The sequence below is a fragment of the Pleurodeles waltl genome, chromosome 6, assembly GCF_031143425.1.
Source record: "Pleurodeles waltl isolate 20211129_DDA chromosome 6, aPleWal1.hap1.20221129, whole genome shotgun sequence".
Lineage (NCBI taxonomy): Eukaryota > Metazoa > Chordata > Amphibia > Caudata > Salamandridae > Pleurodeles > Pleurodeles waltl.
Window position 1 is genome coordinate 1313343453 of NC_090445.1, and position 19346 is coordinate 1313362798.

The 19346-nt window shown below is 52.5% G+C and overlaps 1 protein-coding gene across 4 annotated transcripts in view; it reads right to left on the reverse strand.

Annotated features, from left to right (window-relative positions):
• The window catches only part of WAPL (WAPL cohesin release factor), a 769297-nt gene that overhangs the window by 267994 nt on the left and 481957 nt on the right, over window positions 1-19346 (reverse strand). For all 4 annotated transcript variants that reach the window (XM_069240591.1, XM_069240593.1, XM_069240590.1 and 1 more), the window contains exon 15: window positions 9769-9921. In XM_069240591.1, coding sequence (XP_069096692.1) covers window positions 9769-9921 — 153 coding nt within the window. The remainder of the gene's footprint in view (window positions 1-9768; window positions 9922-19346) is intronic.

Genomic DNA, 19346 nt, shown 5'->3' on the forward strand with positions numbered 1-19346 from the left:
AGATGAGTCTAGGGTGGGGGGGTGGGGGGAAGAGATGAGTCTAGGGTGGGGGAAAGAGATGAGTCTAGGGTGGGGGGGTGGGAGGAAAGAGATGAGTCTAGGGTGGGGGGGTGGGGGGAAAGAGATGAGTCTAGGGTGGGGGGTGGGGGGAAAGAGATGAGTCTAGGGTGGGGGGGTGGGGGGGAAGAGATGAGTCTAGGGTGGGGGGGTGGGGGGAAAGAGATGAGTCTAGGGTGGGGGGAAAGAGATGAGTCTAGGGTGGGGGGAAAGAGATGAGTCTAGGGTGGGGGGAAAGAGATGAGTCTAGGGTGGGGGGGTGGGGGGAAAGAGATGAGTCTAGGGTGGGGGGGTGGGGGGAAAGAGATGAGTCTAGGGTGGGGGGGTGGGGGGAAAGAGATGAGTCTAGGGTGGGGGGGTGGGGGGAAAGAGATGAGTCTAGGGTGGGGGGGTGGGGGGAAAGAGATGAGTCTAGGGTGGGGGGGTGGGGGGAAAGAGATGAGTCTAGGGTGGGGGGGGTGGGGGGAAAGAGATGAGTCTAGGGTGGGGGGAAAGAGATGAGTCTAGGGTGGGGGGAAAGAGATGAGTCTAGGGTGGGGGGAAAGAGATGAGTCTAGGGTGGGGGGAAAGAGATGAGTCTAGGGTGGGGGGAAAGAGATGAGTCTAGGGTGGGGGGAAAGAGATGAGTCTAGGGTGGGGGGGTGGGGGGAAAGAGATGAGTCTAGGGTGGGGGGGTGGGGGGAAAGAGATGAGTCTAGGGTGGGGGGGTGGGGGGAAAGAGATGAGTCTAGGGTGGGGGGGTGGGGGGAAAGAGATGAGTCTAGGGTGGGGGGTGGGGGGAAAGAGATGAGTCTAGGGTGGGGGGGTGGGGGGAAAGAGATGAGTCTAGGGTGGGGGGGTGGGGGGAAAGAGATGAGTCTAGGGTGGGGGGGTGGGGGGAAAGAGATGAGTCTTTGGGAAAGAGATGAGTCTAGGGTGGGGGGAAAGAGATGAGTCTAGGGTGGGGGGGTGGGGGGAAAGAGATGAGTCTAGGGTGGGGGGGTGGGGGGAAAGAGATGAGTCTAGGGTGGGGGGGTGGGGGGAAAGAGATGAGTCTAGGGTGGGGGGGTGGGGGGAAAGAGATGAGTCTAGGGTGGGGGGGTGGGGGGAAAGAGATGAGTCTAGGGTGGGGGGAAAGAGATGAGTCTAGGGTGGGGGGAAAGAGATGAGTCTAGGGTGGGGGGTGGGGGGAAAGAGATGAGTCTGGGGTGGGGGGGAAGAGATGAGTCTAGGGTGGGGGGGTGGGGGGAAAGAGATGAGTCTAGGGTGGGGGTGTGGGGGGAAAGAGATGAGTCTAGGGTGGGGGGTGTGGGGGGAAAGAGATGAGTCTAGGGTGGGGGGGTGGGGGGAAAGAGATGAGTCTAGGGTGGGGGGAAAAGAGATGAGTCTAGGGTGGGGGGAAAAGAGATGAGTCTAGGGTGGGGGGGTGGGGGGAAAAGAGATGAGTCTAGGGTGGGGGGGTGGGGGGAAAAGAGATGAGTCTAGGGTGGGGGGGTGGGGGGAAAAGAGATGAGTCTAGGGTGGGGGGGTGGGGGGAAAAGAGATGAGTCTAGGGTGGGGGGGTGGGGGGAAAAGAGATGAGTCTAGGGTGGGGGGGTGGGGGGAAAAGAGATGAGTCTAGGGTGTGGGGGTGGGGGTAAAAGATGAGTCTAGGGTGGGGGGTGGGGGGAAAGAGATGAGTCTAGGGTGGGGGGGAAAGAGATGAGTCTAGGGTGGGGGGGGTGGGGGGAAAGAGATGAGTCTAGGGTGGGGGGGGTGGGGGGAAAGAGATGAGTCTAGGGTGGGGGGGTGGGGGGAAAGAGATGAGTCTAGGGTGGGGGGGTGGGGGGAAAGAGATGAGTCTAGGGTGGGGGGGTGGGGGGAAAGAGATGAGTCTAGGGTGGGGGGGTGGGGGAAAGAGATGAGTCTAGGGTGGGGGGGTGGGGGGAAAGAGATGAGTCTAGGGTGGGGGGGTGGGGGGAAAGAGATGAGTCTAGGGTGGGGGGGTGGGGGGAAAGCGATGAGTCTAGGGTGGGGGGAAAGCGATGAGTCTAGGGTGGGGGGGTGGGGGGAAAGAGATGAGTCTAGGGTGGGGGGGTGGGGGGAAAGAGATGAGTCTAGGGTGGGGGGGTGGGGGGAAAGAGATGAGTCTAGGGTGGGGGGGTGGGGGGAAAGAGATGAGTCTAGGGTGGGGGGGTGGGGGGAAAGAGATGAGTCTAGGGTGGGGGGGTGGGGGGAAAGAGATGAGTCTAGGGTGGGGGGGGTGGGGGGAAAGAGATGAGTCTAGGGGGGGGGTGGGGGGAAAGAGATGAGTCTAGGGTGGGGGGAAGAGATGAGTCTAGGGTGGGGGGGAAAGATGAGTCTAGGGCGGGGGTGGGGGGAAAGAGATGAGTCTAGGGCGGGGGGGTGGGGGGAAAGAGATGAGTCTAGGGCGGGGGGGTGGGGGGAAAGAGATGAGTCTAGGGCGGGGGGGTGGGGGGAAAGAGATGAGTCTAGGGCGGGGGGGTGGGGGGAAAGAGATGAGTCTAGGGAGGGGGGGTGGGGGGAAAGAGATGAGTCTAGGGAGGGGGGGTGGGGGGAAAGAGAAGAGTCTAGGGAGGGGGGGTGGGGGGAAAGAGAAGAGTCTAGGGAGGGGGGGTGGGGGGAAAGAGAAGAGTCTAGGGAGGGGGGGTGGGGGGAAAGAGAAGAGTCTAGGGAGGGGGGGTGGGGGGAAAGAGAAGAGTCTAGGGAGGGGGGGTGGGGGGAAAGAGAAGAGTCTAGGGAGGGGGGGTGGGGGGAAAGAGAAGAGTCTAGGGAGGGGGGGTGGGGGGAAAGAGAAGAGTCTAGGGAGGGGGGGTGGGGGGAAAGAGAAGAGTCTAGGGAGGGGGGGTGGGGGGAAAGAGAAGAGTCTAGGGTGGGGGGGTGGGGGGAAAGAGAAGAGTCTAGGGTGGGGGGGTGGGGGGAAAGAGAAGAGTCTAGGGTGGGGGCAAAGAGAAGAGTCTAGGGTGGGGGCAAAGAGAAGAGTCTAGGGTGGGGGCAAAGAGAAGAGTCTAGGGTGGGGGCAAAGAGAAGAGTCTAGGGTGGGGGCAAAGAGAAGAGTCTAGGGTGGGGGCAAAGAGAAGAGTCTAGGGTGGGGGCAAAGAGAAGAGTCTAGGGTGGGGGCAAAGAGAAGAGTCTAGGGTGGGGGCAAAGAGAAGAGTCTAGGGTGGGGGGGTGGGGGCAAAGAGAAGAGTCTAGGGTGGGGGGGTGGGGGCAAAGAGAAGAGTCTAGGGTGGGGGGGTGGGGGCAAAGAGAAGAGTCTAGGGTGGGGGGGTGGGGGCAAAGAGAAGAGTCTAGGGTGGGGGGGTGGGGGCAAAGAGAAGAGTCTAGGGTGGGGGGGTGGGGGCAAAGAGAAGAGTCTAGGGTGGGGGCGAAGAGAAGAGTCTAGGGTGGGGGGGTGGGGGGGAAGAGATGAGTCTAGGGTGGGGGGGTGGGGGGGGAAGAGATGAGTCTAGGGTGGGGGGGTGGGGGGGAAGAGATGAGTCTAGGGTGGGGGCAAAGAGATGAGTCTAGGGTGGGGGGGGGGGGGGGAAAGAGATGAGTCTAGGGTGGGGGGGTGGGGGGGAAAGAGATGAGTCTAGGGTGGGGGGGTGGGGGGAAAGAGATGAGTCTAGGGTGGGGGGGTGGGGGGAAAGAGATGAGTCTAGGGTGGGGGGGTGGGGGGAAAGACATGAGTCTAGGGTGGGGGGGTGGGGGGAAAGACGAGTCTAGGGTGGGGGGAAAGACGAGTCTAGGGTGGGGGGAAAGAGACGAGTCTAGGGTGGGGGGAAAGAGACGAGTCTAGGGTGGGGGGAAAGAGACGAGTCTAGGGTGGGGGGAAAGAGACGAGTCTAGGGTGGGGGGAAAGAGACGAGTCTAGGGTGGGGGGAAAGAGACGAGTCTAGGGTGGGGGGAAAGAGACGAGTCTAGGGTGGGGGGAAAGAGACGAGTCTAGGGTGGGGGGAAAGAGACGAGTCTAGGGTGGGGGGGTGGGGGGAAAGAGATGAGTCTAGGGTGGGGGGGTGGGGGGAAAGAGATGAGTCTAGGGTGGGGGGGTGGGGGGAAAGAGATGAGTCTAGGGTGGGGGGGTGGGGGGAAAGAGATGAGTCTAGGGTGGGGGGGAAAGAGATGAGTCTAGGGTGGGGGGGGTGGGGGGAAAGAGAAGAGTCTAGGGAGGGGGGGTGTAGGGTGGGGGGGTGGGGGGAAAGAGAAGAGTCTAGGGAGGGGGGGTGTAGGGTGGGGGGGTGGGGGGAAAGAGATGAGTCTAGGGTGGGGGGAAAGAGATGAGTCTAGGGTGGGGGGGTGGGGGGAAAGAGATGAGTCTAGGGTGGGGGGGTGGGGGGAAAGAGATGAGTCTAGGGTGGGGGGGTGGGGGGAAAGAGATGAGTCTAGGGTGGGGGGAAAGAGATGAGTCTAGGGTGGGGGGAAAGAGATGAGTCTAGGGTGGGGGGGGGGGGGCAAAGAGAAGAGTCTAGGGTGGGGGGGTGGGGGCAAAGAGAAGAGTCTAGGGTGGGGGGGTGGGGGCAAAGAGAAGAGTCTAGGGTGGGGGGGTGGGGGCAAAGAGAAGAGTCTAGGGTGGGGGCGAAGAGAAGAGTCTAGGGTGGGGGGGTGGGGGGGAAGAGATGAGTCTAGGGTGGGGGGGAAGAGATGAGTCTAGGGTGGGGGGGTGGGGGGAAAGAGATGAGTCTAGGGTGGGGGGGTGGGGGGAAAGAGATGAGTCTAGGGTGGGGGGAAAAGAGATGAGTCTAGGGTGGGGGGGTGGGGGGAAAGAGAAGAGTCTAGGGTGGGGGGGGTGGGGGAAAGAGATGAGTCTAGGGTGGGGGGGTGGGGGGAAAGAGATGAGTCTAGGGTGGGGGGAAAAGAGATGAGTCTAGGGTGGGGGGAAAAGAGATGAGTCTAGGGTGGGGGGTGGGGGGAAAGAGATGAGTCTAGGGTGGGGGGGTGGGGGGAAAGAGATGAGTCTAGGGTGGGGGGGTGGGGGGAAAGAGATGAGTCTAGGGTGGGGGGGTGGGGGGGAAAGAGATGAGTCTAGGGTGGGGGGGTGGGGGGAAAGAGATGAGTCTAGGGTGGGGGGGTGGGGGGAAAGAGATGAGTCTAGGGTGGGGGGGTGGGGGGAAAGAGAGGAGTCTAGGGTGGGGGGGGGTGGGGGGAAAGAGATGAGTCTAGGGTGGGGGGAAAGATATGAGTCTAGGGTGGGGGGTGGGGGAAAGAGATGAGTCTAGGGTGGGGGGGTGGGGGGAAAGAGATGAGTCTAGGGTGGGGGGGTGGGGGGAAAGAGATGAGTCTAGGGTGGGGGGGTGGGGGGAAAGAGATGAGTCTAGGGTGGGGGGGTGGGGGGAAAGAGAGGAGTCTAGGGTGGGGGGGTGGGGGGAAAGAGAGGAGTCTAGGGTGGGGGGGTGGGGGGAAAGAGAGGAGTCTAGGGTGGGGGGGTGGGGGGAAAGAGAGGAGTCTAGGGTGGGGGGGGGTGGGGGGAAGAGCTGAGTCTAGGGTGGGGGGGGTGGGGGGAAAGAGATGAGTCTCGGGTGGGGGGGGTGGGGGGAAAGAGATGAGTCTCGGGTGGGGGGGGTGGGGGGAAAGAGATGAGTCTAGGGTGGGGGGGTGGGGGGAAAGAGATGAGTCTAGGGTGGGGGGGTGGGGGGAAAGAGATGAGTCTAGGGTGGGGGGGTGGGGGGAAAGAGATGAGTCTAGGGTGGGGGGGTGGGGGGAAAGAGATGAGTCTAGGGTGGGGGGAAAGAGATGAGTCTAGGGTGGGGGGAAAGAGATGAGTCTAGGGTGGGGGGTGGGGGAAAGAGATGAGTCTAGGGTGGGGGGTGGGGGGAAAGAGATGAGTCTAGGGTCGGGGGGTGGGGGGAAAGAGATGAGTCTAGGGTGGGGGGAAAGAGATGAGTCTAGGGTGGGGGGAAAGAGATGAGTCTAGGGTGGGGGGGTGGGGGGAAAGAGATGAGTCTAGGGTGGGGGGGTGGGGGGAAAGAGATGAGTCTAGGGTGGGGGGGTGGGGGGAAAGAGATGAGTCTAGGGTGGGGGGGTGGGGGGAAAGAGATGAGTCTAGGGTGGGGGGGTGGGGGGAAAGAGATGAGTCTAGGGTGGGGGGGTGGGGGGAAAGAGATGAGTCTAGGGTGGGGGGGTGGGGGGAAAGAGATGAGTCTAGGGTGGGGGGGTGGGGGGAAAGATGAGTCTAGGGTGGGGGGGTGGGGGGAAAGATGAGTCTAGGGTGGGGGGGTGGGGTGGGGGAAAAGAGATGAGTCTAGGGTGGGGGGTGGGGGGAAGAGATGAGTCTAGGGTGGGGGGTGGGGGGAAGAGATGAGTCTAGGGTGGGGGGGTGGGGGGGAAGAGATGAGTCTAGGGTGGGGGGGTGGGGGCAAAGAGATGAGTCTAGGGTGGGGGCAAAGAGATGAGTCTAGGGTGGGGGCAAAGAGATGAGTCTAGGGTGGGGGGGTTGGGGCAAAGAGATGAGTCTAGGGTGGGGGGGTGGGGGCAAAGAGATGAGTCTAGGGTGGGGGGGTGGGGGCAAAGAGATGAGTCTAGGGTGGGGGGGGTGGGGGCAAAGAGATGAGTCTAGGGTGGGGGCAAAGAGATGAGTCTAGGGTGGGGGCAAAGAGATGAGTCTAGGGTGGGGGCAAAGAGATGAGTCTAGGGTGGGGGCAAAGAGATGAGTCTAGGGTGGGGGGGTGGGGGCAAAGAGATGAGTCTAGGGTGGGGGGGTGGGGGCAAAGAGATGAGTCTAGGGTGGGGGGGGGTGGGGGGAAAGAGATGAGTCTAGGGTGGGGGGAAGAGATGAGTCTAGGGTGGGGGGAAAGAGATGAGTCTAGGGTGGGGGGAAAGATGAGTCTAGGGTGGGGGGAAAGAGATGAGTCTAGGGTGGGGGGAAAGAGATGAGTCTAGGGTGGGGGGAAAGAGATGAGTCTAGGGTGGGGGGAAAGAGATGAGTCTAGGGTGGGGGGAAAGAGATGAGTCTAGGGTGGGGGGAAAGAGATGAGTCTAGGGTGGGGGGAAAGAGATGAGTCTAGGGTGGGGGGAAAGAGATGAGTCTAGGGTGGGGGGAAAGAGATGAGTCTAGGGTGGGAGGGTGGGGGGAAAGAGATGAGTCTAGGGTGGGAGGGTGGGGGGAAAGAGATGAGTCTAGGGTGGGAGGGTGGGGGGAAAGAGATGAGTCTAGGGTGGGAGGGTGGGGGGAAAGAGATGAGTCTAGGGTGGGAGGGTGGGGGGAAAGAGATGAGTCTAGGGTGGTGGGGGGAAAGAAATGTGGCACTGGGGATCTGGTTAGCAGGGACCCATTGCACTAACAGTCCAAGCCACATCAGAAACCAGTCAAACAGTGGGGGTTAACCATGTCAAAAAGGGTGCTTTCCTACATGCGTGCCTAACTGAGCAGCTCAGGAGCATTCCTTTGTGCTGACCTGTGGCCTTGCGTCACTTGGCTTCCATTTTGCTTTCCCCTTTTTCATTTTTTTTTTTATTGGGGGTGCCTGGTTTCACCCAGACAATCTGTTGGCGTGGAGGCTGGCAGTGTACTTCTCTGCTGCCTGCTCCATGCGGACATGGTGTGCACTGTGTGGTGCCTGTACCGGTTTCTTCAAACACAGGGAGCAGGGTGGTCCACCACAGGTGGGCATAGCGTGCTGTGCTTACACATCCTCCTGGCCTATAGGGGGACTGGAGATGGGGGTCCCACGGCTATTTCTTCCTTCTCTAGGGAGCGTGATGGAACCCCTCCACCCCTCTTCCTCGAGTCTCGGCCCAGAGATGGGCCCCTCTACTTTTTTCTAGAGGGGGCACAATGGCACTCCACCTGGTACCCTCTTTGGAGGTGGCCTGAAGATGGGGTCCACTTCACTAACTCTTGGCAGTGGATTTCAACGTGCTATGGTTCTCAACTGCCAGGGAGTGGGGGTTTGGAAGGGAGGAAGACAGGGATCGGGGTAGGTCAAATCCTTTTTTCCTGCATATCTCAGGCTTTGTTGGCCTGACTGTTACAATCCTGGGCTCATTCTGCTCCTTGTGGAGGTGAGCCTTAACCACCTGGAGCCCTTTTCTCAGAACCAGTGGCCTCTAGGTGGACATACTTTCCTGGGAGCTGGTTCTACTGGCCCCCCTATGCCAGCCTTTAACTGTTTGCTTGTCCTCTGGAGCTTCTCTCCTGTGTGGGTGCATAGGTCCTTATGAGGTGTTAGGGCCTGTGCTGTCTATACTCTGGAAATGTGTGAAAGCTAATTAATGCATGGAGATTTTCTTCCCTACCCCTTCCTCATCAGGAGCAGAGAGAAGCACTGTTAAATGCTCCCTTTGTGTGGGGATGTATTTGTTCCTGCTGCTGGAGAGCAATCTAATTAACTTGGCCCAGCAGGGGATCAAAGGGCCTGGGCTCCAATACTGAGCAGAGCCACAGAAAATGGCAATTCTTGATGACCTATCATGTGTATAATTTATCTGTTTGGGACATACATATTTAATTTTACCGCACACTATTCACCCCATTGTGATATCTCACTCTGTGTGGCCCAAACAGAAGCAAACTTATACTCAAAGGCAGATTTCCTCCATGTGTTTAATAAAGTGTCATAGCAGGCAAAACAGTAAACCACACTGATGTTGCCTATGAGTTTCCGCTGCTATATGTCCTACTCAGGTCAATATGTAACCCAACAGTTTTCTGTCTGCACCAGGTTACCTGTGCACATTCACCAATTTGCCATTGACAGTCTCACGTGCAGCCCGCATGCGCATGTTTATGTGTTAATATCCAACTGCCTCTTACCCTTGCTGTGCTGCAGCAGCCTTACCTGTATGTCTACAGTGGGTGAGCCACTAGTTTCTAGTCTCACTAGCAGTAAAAAGTACAAAACCAGGTGATCAAAAAGCAAAAAATCCATGCGGATTACATGTTAAGAACCCATTTTGCAGGAGCACTTAACTTCTTGTGGCTAAATCCTTAAGATATATAAAGACATGCCAGGTCTACCAGTAGGCTGCTTTCAGCCTATACCATTCACGGTTTCCCTTTAACTGAGTGTCCCTAGACACTGCCGAACATTATTTGCCTCATCGATAGATGGTAGTTCATATGAAACATTCATCTACCACTACATAATGTACACTTATTTTGAAGGACTCCAAAGGGAAAACATGACTCATGAACATTCTACAATAGCCCAATGATTTAGGGAAAAAAACAGAAAAACAAATCTCCTGAATCATACAATTTAAAAAATGAAAAATCTATTAACATTTGGAATCCGGCAAAAAGTTTTAAAAAGTTGCTAAACAGCACCTTGGGAACAATCATTGCTCCACGTTCCACTGTTAAACTGATAGACAAAGTAAAGTTAAGGGCCCTTATTATGTTGCAAAAAATATCAGTTTCAGGAACCTTCCCAAAATGGTAAGGAAATAATTTCCAATGTTCACAGATATCAAGAACACCCTCAGCACCTTGGAGCCATTTTCACAAAAATCTGTTCACCATTAAAGTACACTATGTTTAACTGTATCAACAAAAGCAAAGTTTTAAAACTATAAAACAAACTGCATCCTGATCAAGCGTTATGCTTTTTTTATTATTTTTTACTCAATGATTCAAAAGCACTCAATGTATCAGTTGAAAAAACATTTACATGATTTTTCATTTTAAGAGGTGCCCTGGGAAGATCAAACATTTCTAATTAAAATGGATCAGATTAACAAATATTATATAACAAATTTTATCCGAGTACTTGTTATTGTATTCTCGTAACAGTTCCAGCTAAATGTTACACTTGCCTGCACCAAAGCATGAACAGCATCAAGCTGTCCAACTGTCCTTACGCGTTCCTCCCCACAGAAAGAGTCGTAGGAACATGTTGTTTCCATATTGACCAGGCAGTGGCGGTTGCGTGCACTGTACTCCACCAAATTTATCAGCAGACCCAAACCCTACAAAATGAATATACCTAAACTCAGAATCAACATGAGACAACAACTGTATTAAAATGAAACAATTTTAGGACACTAAAGCATCGATTTTAACAGTTAATAGTTTTTCTTAAAGAGATCAAAAAGAACAGACAAACAAGTTACTTACCTAGGGTAAGGCTCCTTCTGGTAGAGACTAACTAGCCACAGATTCCTCACCTTCTGAATGTTCCGTGAACATTAGCCTGGATTGAGAAATGTTGATGTAGTACCTCGGAATGCAGGAAGGTGGCAGCTAAGCACTGACTCCATTGGGCTCTAGAAATTGATGACATGCAGGATCTATAAAGGCGCCACTCACTGTTGCTGATGTCAGTTGCTTTCGAGACTGTCCATGCCTCCGGACGTGGAGTTGTAAATGCAAACAGACCAGTGTGTAGATTCCCTAACTTGGGATCTTATTAATGGATAGAGTTCAACCAGAGAGAGAAGAATGGAAGGGTCAGTGAAGAATCAGCGGCTAGATAGTCTACCAGAAAGAGCGTTATCGTTTGTAAGTAACTTGTTCTCTTGATAGAGACTCTAGCCACAGATTTCCCACCTTTTGAATAGACAGCCCGCCTAGGATTCAAGATGGCAGAATCAAGGAGCCATGTGGAGGAGCTCTGGGCACCACCCTACGGTGGTGATGGACAGGGGAGTGGTCACTCCCCTTTCCTTTGCCCAGTTTTGTGCCAGAGCAGGGTCGGGGGGTGTCCCTGGACTGCTGCAAACCGGTTTAATGAAGGAGGGCACCAAATGTGTCCTTCAAAGCATACCAGTGGCTTGGGAGGCTACCCCTCTCAAGCCATGTAACACCTATTTCCAAAGAAGAGAGTGTTACCTCCCTCTCCCACAGGAAATCCTTTGTTCTGCCTTCCTCAGCTAGTCAAGCAGCAGGAGGGCAGAAACCTGTCTGAGGGGTGGCAGCAGAGTAAGCTTATATGGGAGCACCAGTATGCCAACTGTGGGGTGTGCTAAGTCCTAAGCAACCAAATTTGGATGAAAGAGAGAACAATCACTGGGGTCCTGGTTAGCAGGATCCCATTGAAAACAGTCAAAACATACTAACAGTAGGCAAAAAGTCGGGGTAACCTTGCCAAAAAGAGGGTACTTTTCTACAGAAGGTCTTGATGCAAGTACTTCTCGATCACCAAGTTGGGTGAGGCAGTCCTGGTCTCAGGATTAATACTCCACAAAGTCTTATCCAGGTTGGCAGAAATCCAGTCGCCACTGAGCTACCAGTTGCCCAGTGTTGCTGTCACAGGCCAATGCTTCTGAGCCTATAGCTCGTCCCCCTGAGGGTCCCAACAGCTCTCAGACAGCACTCCCAGGTTTAGTGAACTTAGGCGTAACCTGGCCCATTGGGTCTTTGTCCCAGGAGCTGCACAGGGCGGTCATAGCAGCTGGAGGGATTTGGGCTACTAACCTGCCCCAGCAGGCTTCTGCAGATGGTGTGTTCAGGTGATGCAAACACGAGGCCACTATCGGCTGTAGGCTTTGCTGGGACCTAGAGATAACTTCTCCTTGAGCAGGACACAATAGGTACAGTCCCTCTCTTTGCTAGCCACCAGGTGCAGTCTTGGCAGTGCAGCGTCTTTTTGCTGGTCCCTCAGAGCAGTCCTCCTATGGTTCCCCCCTTTCAGGTCAGTCAAGTTGAGGTCTTGATGCCAGGGAGGCGCCCTTTATGTTTGTAAAATGCCCCCAGGGCAGGATGCAGTTGGTAGCCAATGGGTATGTGGTTCCCTCTCACCTGGGGAATACTTCCTGTAGAGTGTGGCATCTGTGCCAGGTCCCCTATCAGTGCATGTGCCAGGTGTAAGTCATCACTAAAGCAGGGTGCATCAGGCCACATGTGAGGGCATATATGCACAAGCATATATGCCCCTGCTATGTTTGACGATTCTGAGACAGTACGTAAACAGGGAAGTCATCTTAAATGCATGTGCTGGACACTGGTCATACCTGTATCCTGGTATGTTTGGTATCAAGCATCTCAGAATAATAAACCCTCGCTAAATCTAGTGATGGATGTATTAATAAATGCACACAGAGGGCACCTTAGAGGTGCTCCATGAAACCTACCAGCTACTAGTGTGCTGACTCACTGGTCCTAGCCAGTTCAGCCACCACAGATGAGTTTCTGAGCCCAGTGTCTACCACCTGGCACTCCATGTAACATCTCTAAACTGAGTTTGAAATTAAGTTACTTACCTGTAACTGTAGTTCTCCAGTACTGGAATCTTTCATAGATTCATATGCTTGAATTCTTCCCCTTCATCATAAAGGGAGTCCCCGGTATCCTAGAAAAGCAATGTCTTAAAAGACATATTGTAGGCCTTTAGTTTAGTATCACAGTCTTTTTTTTTTTAAAGAAGGACCAAGCTTTAGAACAACCAATCAGGTCAACACCCTTTAGAACCCTCCTGAGAAAAGCTGCTTTCCCTCAGATTTTCTAAGAAGTAGTGGTATATATGGTATAACACTGAGGAAAATAAGGGTGAGCTTTTCTGGGGAGGCGGGTGGGTTGCCTGTGAATCTCTGAAATATTCCAATACTGGAGAACTACAGTTACGTAACTTATTTTCTTAGTCAAGTATTGGAACGTTCATAGATACACATGTTTGAATCAGAATAGCAAGCAGTAACAAGTACATTTTGTTTTTAGATGTACAAAATATAATGAGGTTAAAAATCCATAAGAGGCAGATTCAAAAGCTATAGAGAAAAATGTGCACAGAACAGATTAAGCAGATGGTGGGAAGATATCAATGGCTCAACTTTATTGAAAGAGCTGTCTTAATACCACCTGTCCCACCTGCTGCATCTCCCAGGACTTCCGTATCCAAACAGTAGTGTTGACTGAAGGTGTGTGCACTCTTACATATTGCTCAACGGTAGATATCTGGTAATGATGCGCTGCTAACAATGCCATGAAAGTGTACACGGCTCTTGTGGAATGCGCATGTAATGTGGAGTTCAAAGGCCGACCCGCCGTTTGATGACAGAAAATAATAATAGCGCTGGAAATCCATCTAGAGCTGCTTGGCTTTTTAAGAGGACAACTGAAGGAAAATGCCACTGTTGGCATGGTTACCCCCTCACATTTTGCCTTTTGTTGATGCTAGTTATGATTGAAAGTGTGCTGGAGCCCTCCTAACCAGGCCCCAGCATCAGTGTTCTTTCCCTAAAACTGTACCTTTGCCTCCACAATTGGCACAGCACTGGCACACAGATAAGTCCCTTGTAAATGGTACCCCTGGTACTAAGGGCCCTCAGCCAGGGAAGGTCTTGCAGGGCTGCAGCATGTATTATGCCACCCTCGGGACCCCTCACTCAGCACATGCACAATGCCTCACGGCTTGTGTGTGCAGTTGGGGAGAAAAAGACTAAGTCAACATGGCACTCCCCTCAGGGTGCCATGCCTACACCCCACTGCCTGTGGCATAGGTAAGCCACCCCTTTAGCAGGCCTTACAGCCCTAAGGCAGGGTGCACAAATCCCAGGTGAGAGCATAGCTGCATGAGCACTATGGCCCTACAGTGTCTCAGCCAATTCTTAGACATTGTAAGTGCAGGGTAACCATAAAGAGTATATCGTCTGGGAGTTTGTCAAACACAAACTCCACAGTTCCATAACAGCTACACTGAATACTGGGAAGTTTGGTATCAAACTTCTCAGCACAATAAATCCACACTGATGCCAGTGTGGGATTTATTGAGAAATACACACAGAGGGCATCTTAGAGATGCCCCCTGTATACCAGCCTAACTACTGGAGCTAGGCTGACCAGTTTCTGCCAGCCTGCCACATCCAGCTGGGTTTCTGGCCACAAGGGGTGAGTGCCTTTGTGTACTCTGTGACCAGGAACAAAGCCTGTACTGGGAGGAGGTGCTTCACACCTCTCCCTACAGGAACTTTAACACCTGGCGGTGAGCCTCAGACGCCGAAGCCCTAGTGTTACAGCACCCCAGGGCACTCCAGCAAGTGGAGATGCCCGCACCCCAGACACAGCCCCCACTTCTGGGGGCAAGTCTGGAAGAGATAATGAGAAAAACAATGAGTCACCACCCTCCAGCCACGACAGCCCTTAAGGTGTCCGGAGCTGAGGTTAGCCATGCCTTAGAAAATCCTCAATCTTGCGTTGGAGGATTTCCCCCAATAGGTCTAGGGATGTTCCCCCCCTCCCCACAGGGAGGAGGCACAATGAGGGTGTAGCCACCCTCAGGAACAGTAGCCATTGGCTATTGCCCTCCAGCCCTAAACACACCCCATAATTGAGTATTTTGGGGTTACCCTGAACCCAGGAAAACAGATTCCTGATGACCTGAAACAAGGAGGACTGCTGACCTGAAAACTCCGCAGAGGCGACAGAGAGAACAACTGACTTGGCCCCAGCCCTACCGGCCTGACTCCAGACTCAAAGAACCTGTAACAGCGACGAATCCAGCGGGACCAACGATCTCTGCTGACTCAGAGGACTGAGCTGCAACCCAAAAGGACCAAGAAACTCCGGAGGACGCCGGCTCTGTCTGAACATCCAATTAGAAACCATCCTTAAAGGGCCTCCAGCCTCACCCCAGAAGCGTGAGTCACCAACACTCTGCACCCGACGCCCTCTGCTTGTGTCCAGAGAAACCAACACTGCAGCAGGGACCCCCAGGCGACTCCTATGACGACCTCCCGGCACCCCCACACCGACGCCTGCAGAGAGAGAGGCTTCCCCTGACCGCGACTGCCAGGTAACAAAGAACCCGACTCCTGGAAGAAGCACTGCACCCGCAGCCCCCAGGCCAGAGAGAAACCAACTACTAGTGCAGGAGTGACCAGCAAGCGGCCCTCATCGTTGCCCAGTCAGTGGCTGGCCTGAGAAACCCCCCTGTGCCCTGCCTGCATCGCCAGAGTGACCCCCAGGTCCCTCCATTGATTTCTATCTAAAACACAGCACCTACTTTGCACACTGCACCCAGCCACCCCTGTGCCGCTGAGGGTGTATTCTGTGTGCCTGTTTGTGACCCTCCCAGTGCTCTACAAAACCCCCCTGTTCTGCTCCCTGAGGACGCACGTACTTACCTGCTAGCGGGCTGGAACCGGAGCACCCCTAGACTCCCATAGGTGCCTATGTTATGTGGGTAATACTTTGACCTCTGCACCTGACCGGCCCTGTGTTGCTGGTGCTTGGGGTTGACTTGCACCACCAACGGTGGGCTGCCTATGCCCTGGAGACTGAACTTGTGAGTGCTTTACTTACATGATCAACTAACTTGTACTTACCTCCCCCAGGAATTGTTGATTTTTGCACTGTGTCCACTTTGGAAATAGCTAATTGCCATTTTTGCCAAAACTGCGTACATTACTGTTTTAATTCAAAGTTCCATATTTACCTATGCGAAGTACCTTACAATTTATGTTTTTACTTGAATTCTGAATCTTGTGGTTTTAAAATAAATTAAGAATAGAATATTTTTCTAAATAAAAACCTATTGGCCTGGAGTTAAGTCTTTGAGTGTGTGTTTTCATTTATTGCCTGTGTGTGTACAACAAATCCTTAACACTACCCTCTGATAAGCCTACTGCTCGACCACACTACCACAAAAGAGAGCATTAGTATTATCTAATTTTGCCACTATCAACCTCTAAGCGGACCCCTTAGACTCTGTGCACACTATCTCTCACTTTGAGATAGTATATATAGAGCCAACATCCCACAACGACCTTTCCTTGGTGCACTGTAGGCCACAAAGAGCTGATTTGTTTTTCGAAAATTCTTGGTTCGGTCCAAGTAGAACTTTATGCACCTCTTGAGATCCAGTGAGCGAAGGGCTTGCTCGGCTGATGGTTGAGCGTTTGGAAAGAATGATTTGACAATTACAGGCTCATTAAGATAGGGGGGGGGGGCTGGGGGGATTCCTGAGCAACTGCTTAATGAGCCTGACTGACTACAAAATGAGAAATGGCAGCAAGATGCACCTTTAATGGAAGCCTACGCCAAGATTGTGACAGATGTAAGAGGTAAGGCAAAATCTCTTCTAGAGACTTGGAAATGGATGCACTTTAGCAGTTCTACACCCTAGACAGAATCTCTTCCATTTTAAGAGGTAGGTTTGATTTGTTTTGTCTGCCCGTGCCTTGGCATGCATGTCCCTGTAATCCTTAGAAATGTTCAGATGACAAAATTCTTGGAACTCAGGAGCCAGGTTGATAAATGGAGAGACGGGATCCCAATGCCGAACTTGTCCCTGGCTCACTGTAACAATGGGATCAAGCTTGAGTCTAATGGGAGAACGTACTGACGGTAGGAGAAGCTCTGTGGACCAGTGCTGATGCGACCACACAGGGGCTATCAGTATGATCTGACAGGGCTTTGCTTTCATCTTGGTGAGCACTCTTATGAGGAGAGGAATTGGAGCAAAAGCAAATATGACGGACCATGCAATCCAAAATGCACCCTCCAAGACCCCGGATTGGGGATGCCAACTTGCTAAGAACTGGCATTTGGCGTTCTGGAGGGCGGTGGGGATTGCAAAGAGATCCAGACTCAGTTTGCCCCACTGGAGAAAGAGGAGTTGTCCAGAGTTTGCTGGTCCAATTCTCACTCGTAACAATTTGTTCTCAGCCTTCTTAGGGTGTCTATGGCATTCTAGAATCCTGGCACATGTTCTGCCGTCAGGTATACTGTGTACACCAGTTCCAGATTAACTGAGTCTCCTGAAACAGTAGGCGAGATAGATTGCCTCCCTGATTGTTTATTTAGTGCATTGTTATTGTGTTGGCTGCTCTGACAAGCACTGAAGATTGCTGAATCCTGGGAAGGAAGGCTTGTAGTGCCAGGTATACTGTCCTTAACTTGAGAACACTGATGTGAAGGAGGCCACGTGCCGCTGACCAGGAGGTAAGCTCCCCTTCAGTCCAGGGATGCATCCCTTACAATGACTAGCAGGTAGGTATGAGGTAAAAACAGGAGGCCCGCTGAGAGGTTTGCAGGGCACTGTTGAGCAATTTGACTATGAGCGGAGTTACTTGAATGTTATCCTCGAACGACCCTGTTGCCTGCTTCCACTGGATAGCCAGTGCTTCCTGAAGAGGACACATATGTAGATGAGAGTGTGGTACGAGATGGATACAAGAGGACCTCATACGGAAAAAAGATCTGTAAAGGCATACTGAAAGTGACTTTTTTTTTTTTGCGTCCGTCTTGCTGGGGTTGCTAATTTTCACGGTCTCTCGAGTGTGAGGTAGGTCATATTGAGGATTGTATCCAGTATGTCTCCCAGGAAGGTTATTCTCTGTGATGGTTGGTACACCGATTTATCCGGGTTGAGTGAGCCCTAGGTCATCTAAGAAGCATAAAGTAGCTGTGGTGGACACCTCTGAGGACTGTTTGGTGGGAGCTTTCACCAACCAGTTGTCAAGATAGGGAAAAACTTGATGCCTCTGTTGTTTGAGAAAAGCTGTGACTGGTGCTAGGCATTTGGTGAAGATGTAGGGAGCAGACTTCAGACCAAAGGGTAAACTTGAGAACTGAAAATGTTTGACAGATACCGTAAACCTTAGGAATTTTCTCTGCCTCGGATGGATGGATATGTGAAAACAGGAGTCTTGGAGGTCTAGGGAGGACATATAATCTCCACTGTTGAGGATCTGCAATGTCTTGGAGTGTGACCAGGTGAAACAATTGTTTCTTGAGATATTTGACGTGTTCTCTGAAGTCGAGAATTGGTCTCCAGTGTGGTGACTTATTATGGATTAAGAAGAAACAAATAGAAAGCTTTTCCCTTCTTGGTGCAGGGAACTCTTTCCATCACTCCTTTTTGCAACATGGTTTCTACTTCTAATTTCAGCAAGCAGAGGTGTTTTTTGTACTTCCAGTTGAGGTGGTGTTAAGGGGGTCTTCGTACAAATTCTAAAAGGTGTCAGAACTAAACTATGTCGAGGACCCACTGGTCTGTGGTTATCTGTCTTCACTGATGCAGGTGTTCAGTAATTCTTCCTGGTACCTTGAATGGGAGAGAAAGAGTGGTAGCCAGCTCTTGGTTGAAGTCTTTGCCTGCGGGAGATGCCTTTGCCCTCACTTCTGGACTGTCCTCTGGGAGGAGGTTGCTTGTACGCAGCAGATGGTTGTTGTCTCTGATGCTACTGAGACCGGATCTGTTGAGTCCTAGAGGCTGGATAGAGATACTTGTGATATCCTCCACGAGAGAAGGGTTGACCTCTTCCTCTAGCGCCACCAAAAGGCTCTTTTCTGTACTGCAATATGCCTAGCTACCTGTCCGAGTCCAACTTGATAGTTTGAGGAGCTTCATCAACCTACTTCCCAAACAATTCCTCTCCGTCATATGGCAAGTCCAGTATTTTTGTCTGAACTTCCAGTCTGAAATTGGTAGCCTTAAGCCATTCTTGATGGCGTAGAACTGCCGCACTAGCCAGTTGTCTTAATCCGGTAGAGGCAATGTCTAAGGCACATTCTATAATCTCCGAGGAAGAATGTTGGCATTCATTCAACACCTTCTTTGCATCCCCTCTGACACATTCAGGAAGCTCACCCTAATACTGGGACATATCAGATCATAGTTGTCTGTCATATCGGCTGTGGAACACTAGGGAATTTGCAGCCCTTACAGTAAGGACGGACATTACGAAAATCGTTTCCCTCTTATCAGGACATCAGTATTCTTTATCAGATGGTGTTGTCAAAGGTGTGGAGGGGTTTCGTGACTGGTGGTGTGCTGCCTTCGAGATGCCAGAATCAGGTTTAGGGTGACCTGTGAGACAGGCAGGAGCATCCTTTGGAGCTATAGGTACTGTGGCTGGATTGTGCATAACTTATAAGGCCTGGCTCCACACAATCAATAACAGCTATGGCCCTGACTGTTTTCCGAGGCTCTTTGAAGACAAAGGAAACAGTCCAGCTGTGTTGCAGGCATAGGCAGGTCGAAACGTGTGGCAGCTCTTTCTAAGAGGTTGTGGAAACCTCCTACAGCTTCGGAAGGTGACTCAAACAGAGATGCTGGCATAGGCAGGACATAATAGGCTCATTCATTTGAATAAGTTAGAATTTCACCTTGCTCTCTCTCTCTTCTTCAGAAGATATTGGGTTATGTAGTGGCAGCACCAGTGGAGAGCGGTGCAAAAGCAGAGTTGTAGGCCAACACTGTGACTGAGGTGGAAGAGTTAGAGGGGGGGAATAGTATCCGTGGAGGGTGGAGTTTGCTGAGCAGGAGTAGGGCGGGAAACATGTCCTATGTTCTGCTAGCATAGATTGCAGATCCAAAATAAGGAGCTGACAGAAGATATACCATGTCTTGTTGGTACTGTTGAGGTTGTTGACAGTCTTGCGAGAAATAATGTTTAACATAATATTCCTCTTCATCCGAATAGTCTTGACATTTGAGGTGAAGGTTTAGATG